At 37.8% G+C, this 18,473-nt stretch overlaps 1 protein-coding gene across 1 annotated transcript; it reads left to right on the top strand.

The window, feature by feature from the left end:
* The first annotated feature begins 8,828 nt into the window (after positions 1 to 8,828).
* Positions 8,829 to 17,174, top strand: LOC122065389 (p21-activated protein kinase-interacting protein 1-like). Its single transcript, XM_042629197.1, has 3 exons — positions 8,829 to 9,560; positions 14,721 to 15,024; positions 16,796 to 17,174. The coding sequence occupies exons 1-3, from the start codon at positions 8,922 to 8,924 to the stop codon at positions 16,864 to 16,866; spliced, it is 1,014 nt and encodes a 337-aa protein (XP_042485131.1). The 5' UTR covers positions 8,829 to 8,921; the 3' UTR covers positions 16,867 to 17,174.
* The last annotated feature ends 1,299 nt before the right edge of the window (positions 17,175 to 18,473 follow it).

Raw genomic sequence — 18,473 nt, 5'->3', positions numbered from 1 at the left:
GGAACTCTACTACCAATTAAGCAAGCAGGTATCTCCATGGTAATGATACCATCGTTTGTGCTTCAACCTCCAGTAGCTGACATTTAAAAATGATATTATCATTTGTATATGTAACAATAGAAACTCCAGAAGTGGCTATTGTAACTCCTCCAGTAGATGACACTAAAGTGAGCTAAAGTTTCTCCTCCCACTACCCTACCCCTTAAATTCAAATCTATACCTTGACATATGGATACTGGAGTAGTGAATTATTTTTTAACTGTTTTAAGTGAATTTCTTTGTGAATCTATTGGAACTCTTCCACTTTATTTTTGTGGCATATGGTTTCCTTTCAATTACATTATGGTATCATCTACATTCCCTTCCTTTCATCTTCTTTGCTTTCATTTTATTTGATTTCTCTCTATAAGTTTTAGTAACTTATTCTTTTTAGAAATTGTTGATATTCGACTTATGATGCACTCAACGTAAAGATATTGAACCTTTGAATTTGAATGGCTTAGCACCATGTCTGTTTTGATATTCTTTTCTATAAATCTATTTTTGTATGTTAATTTTCATCATTAACGAATGGTACAAGCAGATTGATGCTAAACTACAGTTTTTTTTTTCCTATGGTATTAAGACTAATTTAGTGAAAATTGAATTTTGTTCCTTCGCAGTAAAAGGAACTTGTTTGAATTTTTCTAGGTGGTGGTTTAGTTGAAGTAACAATTGGATTAGTAACTACAAAAAAAAGTGTCTTTTTTAAGGTAGTTTTTTTCTGCCGCTAAACCTATAAAAACGCCCTTACTACCTTCAGGGGTGGTTTTTTTAACCGCCGGATAACCGTCACTAAATGTGGTGCCACTATTGCTTTGGGGCGGTTTTTTGTGAAACATTAAAAGCATGCTTACAAGTTTAGCACAACACATTAACTCAATTATCCAATAGAACTAATTAACTCACCGATTTCAGCAAAAACCCAATCTATATCACACACCTCTCTTTTTTACATAAAAAAAAAAGAAGAGGAATAGAAATTTTGAATCAAAGTGAACTCCATATTACATAGAATCTAAAACCTCACTTAAAAAATGTTTCGTCAACGTGCATTTGCACGTTTGTTTTTGCTAGTATATATATATATATATTTATATATAACAGGTAAACAAGTTTTTAATAACCTCATAAGTTATTTTTTCTAGAAATAAGTAGCTAATAACTTCACGTTTTGGTCGGGAAAAAATATTTACACTTCCTTCTATAGCATCCTAATTCTCTTCCATAGGAAACCCAGAGAAACACCATAATTAATCTCTAAAAAATATGCTATAAATTTCAATGCAACAATGAGACCAATCATGTTTGGAATTGATGGCGTATTGTACCTGTCCATATCATTGGTAATGCTTGGAGATGTTGAAAAGCCTAATGAAGAAGAATGCTTGGCTTCGCCGACTAAGTAGGAAAGAAGAGGGTTGGTTTATAATTTCTATAACTGCACTTAGAGCCACAAATTGGCAAGCTTAATTATAATACCTTTTGAGTCATCGAGAGCCAGTACAAAAATGCCTATTAACACGAACAACATTTCCCTCCTTAATGCATCAAAGACATGTTTACAGATCCAATGATAAGCATGAGATGGAAGATTAATCATGCAGTCTAACAAAGCAAAACACTAATATAAGTATTACTGTAGGTTATCCTAATTACTTTGAGTACATTATTCTTATACAAATCTTTGAGAAGATATAAGCTATTTGATAAATTGGGACAGTAATGATTACATCAAAGAGGGAAAATCCTTAGTTCAATTTGACCATCTGTTAATGTAAGAAACAAAGTTACAAATTTTAAGACTGAAAGAACAACATTTACAATGTAATTGTATCAATAAAAACCATATTTGATATGTGCATATATATTGTGCTCTAAGAATATCTTTTCACTTTTTCAGGCATGTCACTTCTATAAAACTCTAAAAATGCAAAGATATTAAAAGGTCATAGAGGGTTAGCATGCCCGTGTTGCCTATTAATATAATCGCAGTCTGACATAAACAATAAGGCTTTAAGAAGGAAAATTCGTCTTCTCAAGTATCAACACAAACAAGTGGAACAATATATAATGAATGACAATCAAATTACAAATAAATTCTTCCTTCCTACCTCCTTCCTCCAAAATTTTCCTTCTGTCATGCTATTTTTTGTTGGATTAAATAGGTCAAAACCATTTAGTCATACCAGTGAACAAATTGGTCACTTTAAAGAAATGTGAAAATATCTCAACAACTTTGATTATAAGCAAGAACAAAATAAGGGAATTGTGATTCGAAAATATAATACTAAAAAGGTTGGTGTCACGCCCCATTCCCATAGAACCGGATTAGTGACTAGGTTCCCTCTGGGTAACCCAAAACCATTAGGATCATCTGATATAGTAACCACAGCATAGTAAGCCACACAGAATCAATGGAGTATAATAATACAAATATAGCGGAAGTCTTGTCATAACTGTTAACCTGTAATTCCCAGATATTCTTGATACCCAAATTGTTATATATAAAATATTTACATATAGGCCCGTAGGAATGATATTTACACAAGAAATAGCAATTTAAATATCAAGAGCACAAAAAGGAAAATAAACAAAAAAGAATAAAAAAGCACATCAAGCAGAATCTGTCACTGTTTCCCAGCAACACAACTCTCACACAGGCAGCCTTCACCGTGATCAAATTCTTTGGAGACCCACCAATCCCCTATTGGGGTTTCGTTAGTGGGACCCAGCACGGGCTCCTCTACTGAATAGTCTACAAAATCATCTAAAAAGGTGTGTACACGAGGGGTAAGCTCACTAGTTCAGTAAATGGAAAGAAATACGCACACAAGCAAATGCAAAGTAAATGATACTATATGCGTGAGATTCATTTTAGTCCTATTCCACCTAAACAAATCATTCTAGGTCATAGGTAATGTGCTACTCACAATCACAGTACGTATATGCCTTGAGTCCAAAACGCGTACTCCATCCCACGATATGCCCATAGGGTTATCAGAGAAGGCCCATCGTGAGTACTCAAAAAGTAAATTATGGTCGAACCATAGCAGAAAAGTAAATCGTGACTGAACTATAGCAGAAATTAAAAGCAGTACGATTGTCCCTCTGAATATATCACCAAGGTTTCCAACTGTCTTAATGATAAGCCAGGCATGCTTCTAACCACCATGACGGTCCGCGATTGATGCTTTTCCCCAGTGATAACCCAACAAGTAAACCCTTGTTGGGAAGCATCGTAACATGAGGGTTTATGAAATCCTAACCACATGCTCCTACATGAGATAGTATAACGGCATAATTCTTCCGTGTCCCATTCCCCGGTGAATCAATGCATTTGTTTCTAAGTTGACTATGGTATCTATTCTAGAAAATCCCACACATGTTTGGCAAATCGACATTATATACATCACATGTTAAATCCATTCTCAAGATGCAACATACAACAATGCATATAGAACTTAAGATTTAACATGTTCAGTTCTAAATTCATCATTTAATCATCAACCATATATATGAGAATGGAAATCGGAATGTCAATATAGTCCATGAATGCAAAGGATGCCAAAATCATTCCACAAATTAAGAATCAAAGTTCTCTCTCCACTTATCTATTTTCATAGAAGAATCGACACTCCCGGTAAGAGTAAGATCTGGAGTGAGATGATGAGTTTTTTTAATCCTAGCACAGATAAAGGATTTAGAAATACGAATAAATTAGGACAATAAACGTAGGATATGGTCACTATGCGAATAATAACGTAAGAAAAGTTGTCGGTGAATTTGGATTCAATCGGAGCTCATTTGGGCTACAGATAGGTCATACAGGTGGGTTAGGAAACCCACCAGTGAAATCTGCAAGATCGACGGGTCATACAGGCGGGTCAGGAACCCGTAGGTCTTACCCGTCGATAGAACTAAAGGCATAGGAGTGACTAGTAGGTCACACCGGTGGGTGCCTGACCCACTGGTAGAACCCGAGGGCTCATGTGTGACTGGTAGGTCTTCATCGACGGGTCAAGCACCCACCGGTCTTACTTATCGATTTTCTCGGATTTTGCTGTTCTTCTTTCTTCTTCCATTCCAACACTTGGAACTCCAATGGGGTGATTCCCACATCATCCCCCACGCCATCTAAGCTTTATCTACTGGATTTCATCATGGATCTAAGACAAATACAAGATTTGGGGGAAGAATCATACCTTTGCTTATAAAAAACTCCAAATCTTGAAATCTTTTTCCCCAAGCTCAAATGCCACTTCAATAACCTCCAATATTTGTTCCTCTCCTCAAATACTTCAAAGAAAATCACACATAGTGGCTTTGTTAGCCTCTAGACCAAACATATACAAAGAGAGTTTCATCAAACCTCAAGATTCATGGTGTTACTTACCTCAAAATGAAGATCTCAAGTCACCGGATACTATTCCGGCGACGAAAAGGCGAAGTGCGGCTCCGAAATCCAAGGGGTGAGCCTCCTTTCCCTTCCTTCTCTCCTTCTTCCTCTTTCTCCCTCTTCTTTACTCCTCTCACCCACTTTTGCTAACAACATAAATGAAGGAGAGAGTGTTATAGCTATTTATACCCTAGTGTTATAAATATCTTGTAAGGCATGTTTGGTTTTACCCATTTATAGACCAAAACACATTAAATCGCATTTTCGAGCGATGTAGCCATCTTTGGGCATACAAAAACTCATTATGACGAGGATGTTGAAATGCATGAGCTCATCCAAGCCGGGGGGCATGCTGGGATCCACAAAACCCCAACAGGTGGGTCACACTGGTGGGTCTCGCACCTACCAGTGAACCCACCAGTTGGCCAGACAAGCCAACCTCGTTGTATTTTGGAGGAAAACGGAGTCTTAACTTGTACTTCACTCCCTCCACATGTGGGTCAAGTTCCTACCATTCAAGTATGATAGCATACCTTTCCTATTCATACATGGTCTTGTGATATGTGTAAGGGCATGGCTTAGGCGTGTGGATCATCTCGGGTATCGGCTCAATCTCATCCGGTCACCCCGCATTTAACTTCATCATTGCCATCATGTACCACAAGGCACTGGCATCAATCCATTTCGATTCAGACCCTGTAAGACCAAATTGAACCAACCGATCAACAAACCAGGGTTTAAAGAGCAGGGCTCTACAGGGGGAGTAGTGAGAATGGAATCAAACCTGATACTGTTCGTCGGCCTTTTCTATGGCTTGTTGACCGATGGAAGAAGAGGAACTATCCTTGGCTTTCTCTTCGGCTCGGGCAAGAAGGCCTTGGCCGTGCCACCTCCTGTTATCGGTTATCCATAGAGAAGATCCCAAGCGCAGTAGGGAAGGCCTTGTGGAGTTTCTCTGAAGCGGAAAAGAAAGAAAAGACGAAGAAAGATAAGTTTGATTTTTGAATAGGAAACGGTTAATGGTGTAATGATGGCTAGCAATCGAGAATGTCGCCATATGTTTGCCGTTGCAAATCATTTTGTGATTTCTAGATTTAAATTGCAATATTGAAAATCAAGGCTAGATGGGAATGCAAAACGTCTCCACTTGGCCACTACACTCCACACTCCACTGAGAATGAGATTTCTATTCTCTATTGTATTTGGGAAACTAATTTATCCACTTTTTCTAGTTTTATTGGTTTGTTGGCTTTGGGAGTTAAAGATTGTCTTGACAGGGGAGAGCACCGACTCACTGTTGTCGGCTATGTTGATCCTACACTTATCAGTCGGAAAGAGTGGGATTTCCCTTTCATATTCTAAGCTTTAGTGGTAGATGTATCAATACGTGTGACATTGGAGGAAAAATTTACCTTAAAACATAGATAAAATTTAAAGCAAAAGCAAGACATTGAGAAACAAAAGAGCATCGTAATACATTCACAGAAAAAGGCACAACAAAGGAAGACCTACCTTTACATCGTCGAGTTTCTTAGTTTAATGCGAAAGAGAGATGTAAGCAAGTGTTCTTCCATGGAATTGGTTCCAAAAAAGAAAAAACGAAAAAAAAAAAAAAAAAAAAAAAGGAACAATGAGAAAGAGAGAATCGTTTCCTAGGGTTATAGGAAAGTGAGATAGAGAGGAAAAAGAGAAGGAAAGAAACGAATAAAGAAACTATATTTAATTATAGTATATTTTACTTAGAATATTTTATTTTTTAGGGAAGATGGAAGTGTTAAAGATTTAGAGAGAGTGAAGGGTATAAAAAAATTGAAAAAGTAAGAAAAAATGAAAAAAGAGGGTAATGAAGAAATTAAGGTATTTACTTTTAAAAGAAAGATAAAATAATTAATAAAAAGATGAACCACGAAACATGAGTACATGCACTTATATAATAGTATGATAGTATGATATACCTACATTTTATCTTCTCTTAAATCAATGTGGGATTAAACACTTTAACTTTTCCTCAAAACTTTTGAATTTCCATTTAAAATTTCACTCCAACACTTCTAAGCTGAAAACTTAAAATTTAAGAGTAAAGTATAAAGTAAAAATAAAAGATATAGCTCCGAGTGATTTCATCTCCCACTTGTTTATATATATATATATATATATATCTTCAACCTTAAAATCCCAAAATAGAAGTAAAGTACATGGCTCTGAGTGGTTTCATCTCTCACTTGTTTGGTATTCTCTCACTATCAGTAGGAGTTCTCTTTCTCTTTTCTTTATGTTATATTAGTGTACAATCTCATGTCCCTTCTCTCCTCTCAATTCAATTTTGTGAAATTAGGACACAATCTCATGGGATTGTGCTCGATAACCAACTAACCTTTTATATCACTCTTATCTCCTACCTTTGAATAGCTTCGAATTTTCCACCATAAAACCTAACCTCTTTCATGCAGATTGAAACTGCATTCCAATCGCCATGAGAACACCTTCTATAGCCCAATAAGCACAAATGGTGAGAAAGAAAGCTTTCCAATAGCAGCAACAACAAGAGAAGCCTTCCAGAGAAGTCTTACAGATGGAGAAGCCTCATGAGATGGCTATGGAGGATCTCAAAAAAGCTTGCCAACTTGAAATATCTCAATGCTCTCCTCCTCAAAGAGATAATCAAATGCAGACATGAGCAAGTCAAGACTAGTCGAACCAATTGGATCATTATAGTGTCTGGCATCATATTTTCTTCCAACCAAGAACATCTTTTGATCCTAAAATAAAAAACTCATATTTTAAAATGTTGGACTCAAAATTGACAAGGCGACAATTTATATTTATGTTCTTCAAATGCTTCCGTTCTTTTTAGGTTGTAGAATGACTTTTCTTTTTCTTCGCAAAGAAATCATGTGTATTAAAATAAGGGATGGTTTAAAGTATCTCTGATACCGATACGATACCCTCCGATACGTATCTTAAAATTAACCGATCGATACGATACACACTAATACGATATATGTAATTTTTAAAATCCTTTCGTATCGATATATATCCTACGATACATACCGATATGCATCAATACACCACCGATACACATCGATACAATACGATATGCACGGATACGACTCTATAGAAAATATAAAATTGAGGTGAAATGTACATTTTGATACGTATCGGTATGTATCGTTACGTATCGGCGAGTATAGGTACGTATCGATGAGTATCGATAAGTATCGGTACGTATCGGTGAGTATTGGTATATATCGATCGGTACGTATCGATGAGTATCGGTATGTACCGATACAGTGCGCTACGGTGATATAATGGCCAAGATGAGTAATTTTTCAGAAAAACACAATTTTTGAGGGGTTTTGTTTCAAAGTTGCAGCCAACCATATTTCTCTCTAACTAAAGTGGAAATCAAGGTTGGGAACAAGGATTTTACATTTATGGGACAATTAAAAACCTTGAATTCTTAGTGTGATACCGTCAATTTAGTGTTTATGCATAATATATGTTATCAATATCTTTTTTTAACAAATTCTTTATGCAAAAGTATTTTAAAAAAATGTTTCTTATCCATTTAGGTGTGTATCATTAGCGTATCTTAGTGTATCTCCGATACGATACGATACCTTTCGATACGTATCTTAATTTTGACCGACCGATACGACGACCGATACCAATACTTTAATCCTTGAAATAAGGAGAAAAATATATCACAGAGTCATATACTGAGACTATAAAGACACCGGATATAAATAATAAGAAAGGAAAGGGAAAAGAAAACCCGGATTCACTTCCTCACCTTCAACATGACCGTCAGCATGGAAGAAAACCACAACTCCAGAAAACAAAACTAAAATAAGCGAAACAACAATGGCAATGCATCATTATAGGGAGATGTGATGAACCAAAATTGATAGAAAGATTGAATAATAAAGATCTTTGTAATTCTTCATGTAATCGTCAAACCATCAACCAAAAAACCTGTAGCTCTAAGGTATTTTAATGAACTAGTAAAAATGTAAAATCATACTAACAAAGGATATTTGGCCATTTATGAATGTAATGCATCACTTAATAGACTGGAATAAGGTCGATGTCAAATCGTATTGAGGGCGTTGTAATAGGGCCAAAGTCCAAGGGAGGGCCATGTAATTTACTCTTATTATTGATAAGAACACTCATATATATGGTTTCTCATGAATTACGCACTTTTGGTTTGGAGGAGCAATTCAGTGGTTCAAACTTGGCCCAACCTACACTGAACCGCCCCCTCATAAAGGTTTGAACCGCGAACCGAAGGAGCAATATTCCCTAATTCCTGAATCTGCCATTCCCGGCCATATTTTGGGGGCATTTCCGTTATTTAACATCTCCCAAATACATAATAGGGAAACGTTAGGTTTTTCTTTCTCGCTTGCTCTTAAGCTACTGCTGCAGAGTTGCAGTTCAGAGAGAGAGAGAGAGAGAGAGAGAGAGAAAGAGAGACGCCATGACTCTAGTCGCAGGCTCTTACGAGAAATTCATATGGGGATACAAACTCAAAACCCTAGACTCTCCAACTCTGAAACCCCTCTTCTCCTACCCATCTCACCTCTCCGCCATCAAATGTGTCGCCGTCGCCGGTCCTGTTGCCGTCTCCGGCGGAGCCGACGACGCCATCAAAATCTACGACCTTTCCACGTCCTCTGAAGTCGGAACCCTAATGGAACATAAAGGTGCCATTACTGCTCTCTCCTTTTACACACCCCCTTCTCTCTCCTTCCCACGTAATCTCCTAAGTGGTTCAGAAGACGGCACTGTGTGTATCTATGACGCCGACCCTTTTGTTCATCTCAAGACTCTATCGCCTCATAAGAAAGGTATTAATGATCTCGCTATACATCCTTCGGGTAGATTGGCGTTGTCTGTTGGGAGAGATTCTAGTTTGGCGATGTTGAATTTGGTGAGAGGGAAGAGGAGCTTCCATTGTAAATTGGGTAAGGAGGCAACGATGATCAGGTTTGACTGTGATGGTAATAAGTTCTTTATGGTGACGGACGAGAAGATTTCGGTGCATGAATCGGGGGACGCGAAGTTGATTTTCGAGATGGAAAGCCAAAAGAGGGTTCTTTCTTTTGCGTCTGGCACGGTTAGTTCTATTTCTAGCATCCAAATTCTTATATGATTGATAGCTTTAATTTTTATTACTTTTGGCTACTTAACCATAGAATGGTTTTATTCAGTTGAAATATGCCGAAAGCTTTCTTTCTTCAACTTTCATTTAATTCATGGTTAAGGCATAGAAAATTAAGGTTATTCAGTTGAAATCACCGAAAAAGAAGACAGAGAACTAGGATTGTGAGGGTATTCAGTTCCTGGTGTAGAGTTACATGTGTTTGAGTAGGCATTATGAACAAATTATTCTCAACTTATCCCATTCTTGTCTCTAGTTATTCGCTCTTACATTATTTGTTAATCTCAGTTGAATCCTAATGCCAAATAGTATGTGCTAGCTAAGTCAATGATTTATTTCTTTCACACTTAGTCTACTTATGGAATGAGGTTCTCACAGCAAGGGACTTCCACCCATGACAGTAGAAATTATGATTCAATTCTCTGATGGATCAGATCCTCTCTTCCCTGTCATTATGTTGCTGTGATCTACAGCCAACAAGACCAGATTTCCCAACCAAAAACCCATCTTTGAGGTTAGTTATACGCTTATACTCACCTGCGGATACCCTGTTTTTGGTCTTGTTTCCAGCATAGTTGTCAAGGCGTCACATAGGCGACACCTAGGCATTCAGGCACACCTTACTGGACAACCGCTGTGGGAGACTGGGTGTCGTCTAGTCGCCTCCTTGGTGTCATTTTGACATTCAGTCCCCTTGCAATGCCTTGGGTTGCGTAGACAACGTGACAACTATGGTTTCCAGCTTGCAAGTTTTCCTTGTAACTTTGTAAACCCTTCTTTGTTTGTCTTCAAACTTCGCATACTATTACTGAATACTAGTCCTTTCTGGTCACAAGTATTAAACCTTATCTACAGTTTTGGTTTATATTGAACTTAACACCATGCTCTGTTCTGGACGCAGCCTATTGCAGGCCTGTTGCACCAACTTGTATTGGGTATCTTTCCATGAGATTTCAGCCATAGTTGGGGCTTGGGACCCACCAGGAACCCTACACGACTGGAGTTTCAGCTTCAGCCAAGCTCTGCTTTAAGAGTTACATATTTTCTCCTAACCGAGCCCTTGACTCATCTAGTTCCTTTTCTATTTTGCGTTCTTTTTATCATGGAGATGAAGAAGATTGTTCTTATTCTCAAACTAGGAACTGTTCTTCTGATATTACCTAAAGGGGCCTCCTTCCGAAATTCTGATATAATTAGTTCGTTTTGGTTTAATATTTCAGATATGTCCAGTCAGTCCTTACAAAATTTGTTCTTAGTTTAATCCTTTTTGTTCTAAATTCCAGTTTAGTCCTTTCCTTCAATTTATTTCCCTTTTGGTCCCTATTCCTATTCACCATACCTAAAATGGACATTGAACTGTTGTGAAAATGATTAAGAAATTGCTACTGCTCCTTTGAATTCGGATTTTCATCAGTTTGGTGGTCGCATAGCAACCTAAATCAGGTTTTGTAACCCTAGGTTGCATAAGATGCTCTTTAATGTCGACATGCGTAATTGAAAGTACAAGTGATACAATTATAACACAGGCAGTTGGTCTTAATGGCTAGGTTATGCATCTTCTTTCTTTTCCATCCTCCGGTTCATCTGTTTTCAGAGTGGCCATTTTACTCTCCTATTACTTCTTAGGTCTAATCATAGGCACCACGAGAAGGGCTACTCCTTTTATCTTGTTGATCATAGGTTAATCAATGTGGCAGGTTTAGTGTGATTTGAAAGCTTAGAGACTTCCCTTTATAGTGACACCAAAATTTCACAGCTCCAAGTTGATTTGGTGGAGTCATAAGCCAAAACAGTAATTATCAGTTTTGTGAAAGAGTTTAACTTTTTGAAAATTTTTAGCTCACCATGGTTTTATGTCATTTGAGAGGTTATTCTGTTGCCATTACAACAAGATAGAGTCATGTAGATACGCACCCATGGAGCAATCCATACCCATTTGGGTATCCAGCGAGAGATGAACCGGATCCATATTGAGTCCTGAGTCTAGTAGGATTTTAGAAATTTACTTTATTTAGATGATTGGCTTTTATTTGATTTGATTTACTTTATTTTAGCAAGTTGGGTTCACATACAATTTAGAGTCTTAGTAGAGTCGGTTTGCTTAGTTATGGTAGTTTCCTTATTTCAGTTGGTTTCTAATTATGTATTTTATTTTCCCTATATATTGGTTGTAACTGGTGGACAAAATTAGAGAATAGAAAATATGAATTGAGTTTGAGTATTGAGAGCCTTAGGGCTATGTGTGATTCCCCCCCCCTCTTTGTGCGATTCCTCTCCCTCCCCTGCAACTCTGAGACCCATCTCAGGGAATTCTTCCCCTACCCCTACCGGCCCTCCATCATAGAGGACTCAGAGTCTTGGTTGAAATGACAGACTTATGGCCAAAAAGCTAGCAAGAATGTCAGACCATAACAGTATTTATTTTATTTCATTTTAGTTTTCTCTTGAGATTTTAATTTAGTTAGGTGATCTAGAGAGTCTTATTAGGCAAGTAATAGGGCTGAATGTGTATCCCCTCAATAGTTGTCATGGCGTCAAGGCAAGCCACCGTAGTGGGCAGCAGTCTTAATGCCTAGTTGAGGCCAAGTCAGCCAAGACAAGTTTCATATGTTATACCCCAAGCCAAATTTTCTAGGTATTTTCATCGTACAATGTAAATAAATACAGTTGTAAAGGTCAAAATATAGTACATAAGGGGGTGAAAGTGAGATGTAGGAACAAACAAGAGTAGACGTAGGGAAATGATTGAAGTTTATAACAGTTGGAGGGAAAAATCGTTGAGCTTTAGCCTTGGTACCTATGTGACTTGTCGCCTTAGATCTCAAGGGGCACCTTTTCTCCTAGATAACACCATGACAACTATGATGCCATCCTCTTTTAAGTAGTGTGTTCACCTTCTTTGGCAAGCTGATTGTTAAGTTGAGGAAACTTATTTTATACTGAATTTCCATATTTTGAAATGGATATGTTCTATACTTGCCCCCCTTCCCCCATGGTGGATTCCAAGAACTCCATCTCTGGATTTGGTGGGAAACCTATCCTTCCTTTCCCTTATATATTTTATTTTCTTCTATTGCAATTTGAATATCTTCAAAGTGAACTTGATACCTAGTTTTGTTATTATACGAAGGTGCCATCTGGCTCAGCCTGGACCATGAATAGTTGCCAGGTCGGAGATCAAACCGCCTTCAACTTTTTTTTTTTTTTTGGGGGGGCCGGGGGAGGTGGTAAACAGTTGGGGAAAACTAATTACTAAAAGATATTCTGTTCTTATACTATTTTTCCAGTTCCAGTTTAGATACCTCTGGTTGGGATGCAAGAAGGGAAGAAATTTTTTGGACATCTACCTATTTCATGGATCACTCAAGATCTTGTTGGATTTCCATGTAGCCTTTCCTCACACCCTTAGAAGTTCTAATAACCTCAACATATTTTTTACTAGACAGTTAAACGTAGATCTATTCATGTGAGACTTTTTTTCCTTGTGCTTTCTGTTATGCATTGATCTGTTGTATGTTAAGAGATCTGGTGATGCGTTTGTTTATGAAGTCTTTATGTCAACGTGGTCTATGATCATGAATTACCATACAGAGTGCATTTGGACCTTGCAAAAAAAAAAAAAAGAGCAACCCAGTGCACAAGGCTCCCGCTACTGCAGGTTCTGGGAGGGGCAAGTGTATGCAGTTTGAAACCTTGCAAAGAATAATATATTTTCTTTTTTCCCCTCCTTTTGCTTCTATGTTCTGGGACACCAGATACCCTGGAACCCAGACATTTAGAATGGTTTTTGAGGCCCTATGACTTTTCAAGGATCTCATGATAAGTTTTGGCACCCACTGTCACAGTGGCTTTGTATGAGAGATTAACTAGAGAATCAACTCTTTCGGAGGGCCTATGTACTTATTTATTAAATTTGAATCCCAAAAAGTTTTGATCAGATTGCTAAATATCATCTGATCGTTTTGATTCTTTCATTCTTTTTGTAATGCATAGCAATTTTATTACAAAAATCTATATAAGGTACATACAGTCATTTTGGGTAAGTACAACTTTCACAAAAGCAAGTAAAGCAGAATCTGAGTTACAAATCAGTGGGGGCTAGGGACTACATGATTGAAAATGGCCCTATATTGGTGTTTGCTATCTTTTTGATGGAGCATTTCAGTTGTGAGTAACTGAAACATATTAACTAAATGAGTAATTGGAAGGCCAGTTCTAAGGTTTGAGTAATCGGTAACGGTGACAGAATTGGTTGCTGCCGATTCTGATCTGATTCCGATCCAAATTGGGAAGAATTGAACAAAAAGCCCTAAAAAGACCGTTTCGGATCAGCTGGAATCGGGATCAACCTATCTGGATTCCTTGAACCATTTCGAGGACCATATACTCCTGTAGGTTGTAGGCTTGTAGCCATATATCTAACTCTAAGATGCTCCTTCCTTGATTTGTTTCTATCAGTATGGCTTCCTGTTGTTTGAACTTCGTTCAGTATTGGCTTTCTTTTCCTCTCTTTTATTTTTTTATCCAATTAGTTAACATTTTTAGCATTCCTAAGTAGATGGTGTTTTTACATGGAAATGATTTCCTGAGTCAACTTGTGGGTATTAATGCTTCCTGTTAACCGTCTATTCTAGCTGTCAGCATCTGTTGTTCATTGGATGTTTGTCAATATGGTCGGACTTATTTCGAAGCTGTCTCATGGGATTATGCTCCTCTGCACGTCTCAAAAGTATTTTGTTGAGCCTTGGTACAACAGAGGAACATATACTGGGGGTGCCTCAAATCCCTGTATTCTGCTGCAGTAAAAAACTGTGTGTTCAGAGAATGCATAAATAATATGTGCTTATGATAGATACTACTATACCAACCAAAAAAAAAAAAAAAAAAAAAGAGGGAAGGGAAAGAAGTAGTGTTCTATTGATTTAGAGAAAGCAATCGATACCTCTCAGTCAATTCAAAGTTTCAAGCTGCTTAGATTTTGGTGAAGGCCACACAAGATCTTGTCAAGTGGTTGAAAAGTTCGTATTGATGCATGCGTTTAGCATTTTTGCATCTTCATATTCGATCCTTTTTTTCACACCCTTCATCATGTTGATATCTTTATGATTGTTACAGAATGGACTCTTATTTGCTGGAGGAGAGGACCGCAATGTCACTGCGTGGGATACAAAAAGTGGCAAAGTTGCATTCTGCATTGAGGGTGCTCATTCATCTCGTGTGAAAGGAATTGTTGTTTTGACTAGGAAGGATGGTGGTGATGATGCTGATGTTGATGACCCCTATATAGTAGCGTCTGCATCGTCTGATGGGATCATACGGGTCTGGGATGTCCGCATGGCCAAGAAGGAGAAACCAAATCCTCTGGTGGAGGCTAACACAAAATCAAGGCTGACTTGTCTGGCTGGATCCTCTATTAAATGTGAGTCATGCTTGTTTGATCTCTCTCTCTCTCTCTCTCTCTCTCTCTCTCTCTCTCTCTCTCTCTCTCTCTCTCTCTCTCTCTCTCTCTCTCTCTCTCTCTCTCTCTCTTAGCTGAAAGCCTTGATAACATTGTGTTATACCCCTAAGCATCTTGGTTATAACTAATACAAATTAGATAACGTGTTAAATCTAGGTTGATAGAAAACATGCTTGTCAAAAAGTACCAGTCATCAGGAGTAGAATTTTTTTTTTTCTATGTTTGATTGAGTAGTTACTTCGCTAGGGAGATACACCCTTTATTTTGTGTTTGTGTGTTAGATAGAACTGCACTTCAGTTTCACATGAGGATACTCTGATGTGATTTCATGGGGAAAAAGTAGTTGTCTGGTGCAAGTAAGGAAGCAAAATGCATGTGGAAAAATAGTGCCCTCCTCCCCATATTTTTTTAATTATTGAATATTTTAGTTGTTTTTTGGACCTTTAGAGGTTTGGCAATAGTCACAAAGAATGATGCATTGCACTTCATTCCTCAATAAATCAAACGCATGGTATAGCCATGTAAAAGTATATACTAGCAAGAAAGATTAAAAAAACATGGGACATTTCATTTTAAGAAAAAAAATTAAGATTGAGGATCCATAGGGCGGGGCATGTGGACAGGTAGACCTGAAGGATTCTTGCTCACTTGTCAAGTTTCAGTCCGAGTAGAATTTTTCGTATGGAGAAATAAATAATTGAAAAATTCAGGATTACCAAAGAGTGTTCGTGGAGCACGAGGTAGCCAACCCCATTAAGTTGGGATTAAGCTGAGATTGTTGTTGTTCGTGGACCACAAGGGGGGTGCATGGACATACATGGGAGTGTACACCATAATATGAAGGGTAAATAACTGAATTAGAACCTGAAATTTGACGTGTGGCTACTTCAGACCATTTCTCTAGATATCTATCAGAAGGGTCCACATCATCTTTCCACAGGGCACAACTAGGTGTGCCGTCCACATAAATAAATGTAGGCGGGCGACATCCACATCTTTTTTCCAAATATTAAAACATAAGAACTACATTCTGTTTACTTTTATTTATTTTTTCCCGGAAGTCCAGATGCCCAGGAGCCATTTGAAATTTTATTAATAATCCAAAATAAATAATTAAACTGAGGGGGCATACTCCTTACACAGACCCGAATGCAATGGAACACTCAGCTGCCACTCAACCCAACACTATTAATTAATTATTCTCAGTCTACCTGGAGACAACTTGTCTTCAAAAACAAGTTACTGCAAAACAGAAGGAAGAGAAACATAATCTCAAAAAAAGAAGAAGAAGAAGAAGAAAAGACTCCATTTCACTTGAAAATTTTGCCAGAGCGTCAGCCACAGGATTAGCCTCACGAAAATCATGTCAAAAATGCAATTGTTGTGCCAAGCTTGGGCATGACCAATCAGGGAGGCATATTTATTAAGTGTATTGAGGCTCAAAGCAATTAGATTTCGAGTAGAGCTCCCTCCCCACCCACCCACCCACCCACCCACCCAATCTGGCGATTCTTTTGTGCGTAGCATGTATAAGTTTATAGAGTTTTAGGAGTTTGATATAAATTGAATTCTTCTAATTTTCTGCAATTTTTGGTGGCTTTGCCTTGATTACCTTTGTACCATTTTTTATGCCTACATCAAGTTTATGATCAACTGATCTCCAGTGTCTTTGTTGTTGGATTGACATCATCCCAGGATATTTTAACTAATTGTTTCTTTCTCTCTGCCTCAGCTTTTCAAAAACCACAGATGGGGAACTGTGTTACAAATAAACAACAAGATATAATGATGGAAGATTCGTAAGTTATGGGAAATAGGCAGAGAGACTTTATCATGAAGCAACTACTTTCTATCAATGGATTCTTCTCACACTAGGGTGAAAAAGGTTATATCAATGAGTTTCTGTACCAGTGGTGATTATATCATTGAGAAATCAATTTTGTATGGCAGGTATGAGCTTGAATTGTCAATAGCAAGAAGATGGCTTAATCAATTTAAGGCTCATTTTTACTTGTCAAAGCTTCCCAGAGAAATATTACTACATTTGGTTATAAAGCTACCTTAAGTTCCAACTTATTTATTAATGCCAGTAAATCAAAATTACTTCTGAATTGGGTAATTGAGAAACTTCTCAATTCCTTCCCTTCTATATAGATTTGATGATAATCAGATAATCATTTCTATCCATTCTTTCGTAACTAGCTAACATTTTTGCTGGACATATGGCGGCTTCTGGAACATGGTTCTCTGAAGCAAATTTGAGGAGGTTGGTTGGACCTGTTAAAGGAAGTGAAGCGAATGAAAATAGCCTGCATTGAAGAACAACTGACTCCAGATCCTCTGCAGCCACCACACGTGCAGTGAGCATCGGGTGGCTTGGAGCACCTTGGGGTGTGTGCCGGGATGTTCGGTGCAGTGGCTGCAGAGGATGTGGATTCTGAACAACCTTTGTTCCCTTCCCCCCTCCCCATCCTCCATTTCCAACCAATGGCCAACGTAAGGTTTAAAGTATTGGTATTGGTTGTTGAATCGGTCAGCTAAATTTAAGATACATAGCAGAGGATATCATATCGTATTGGAGATATACTAAGGTATACTAAACAGCAATGATTAAAATATCGGTAGCAAGGATTAAAATATCGGTATCGATCATTGTATTGATCAGTCATATTTAAGATATGTATTAAAATGTATCATAGTGGTATTGGAAATATTTTAAACCATGGGCCCACGTAAAAGTTAAAGGGGGTGCAAAATTATCCTCTAGTGTGTGTGCGGCCGTGCAGTGAGCATCGGATGTCCGAGACCATGGCATGTGTTCGGATGGTCTCGGCCATTCAATGTTCACCGCATGACTACACTCACTGTAGAGGATAATCATTGAGGCGGAAACTGGGGCCGAAAAGGGGCAAGTACCAAACTCATGGCATGTAGAAGGAAGGTAGCAATTTTTTATTTTTTAAAGAGAGAAAGTTCAAATGCCTATTTCTTATGAGAAGTTTTTCCATGGATATTTAGAAAAGAATCTCTTTTAAGGGGCACATCTAGTTTGACGACTTAGAAGAATAATATGGTGGAATTGATTAAAAAATAAGCTAGGCATCAAATTTAAGCATCAAATTCAATCATTTACACTTATTTTATGCCATAATTTACTATGTGCACTAAGTCCTATGCACATTCTTGGAATCTCGGTAGTCTCACATTTTCAACCCCGTTTATTGTGGAAAATAATCCTCTGTTTTTCTCATCCCTGTTTTTCCTTGTTTTGCTACCTGCAAAACACGACACGTGGACAACTTTAAGACCAACGCACCGGATGTAATAATCCTCATCCAACCTTGACCGTTGGATCCTCTGTTGTCCACGGGTCGTGTTCTGCAGGTAGCAAAATAAGGAAAAACAGGGAT

This window comes from Macadamia integrifolia, unplaced genomic scaffold (assembly GCF_013358625.1).
Source record: "Macadamia integrifolia cultivar HAES 741 unplaced genomic scaffold, SCU_Mint_v3 scaffold1992, whole genome shotgun sequence".
Classification (NCBI taxonomy): domain Eukaryota; kingdom Viridiplantae; phylum Streptophyta; class Magnoliopsida; order Proteales; family Proteaceae; genus Macadamia; species Macadamia integrifolia.
Note: the sequence above shows the minus strand (reverse complement) of the source record. Positions and strands in the feature narration are given on the sequence as shown.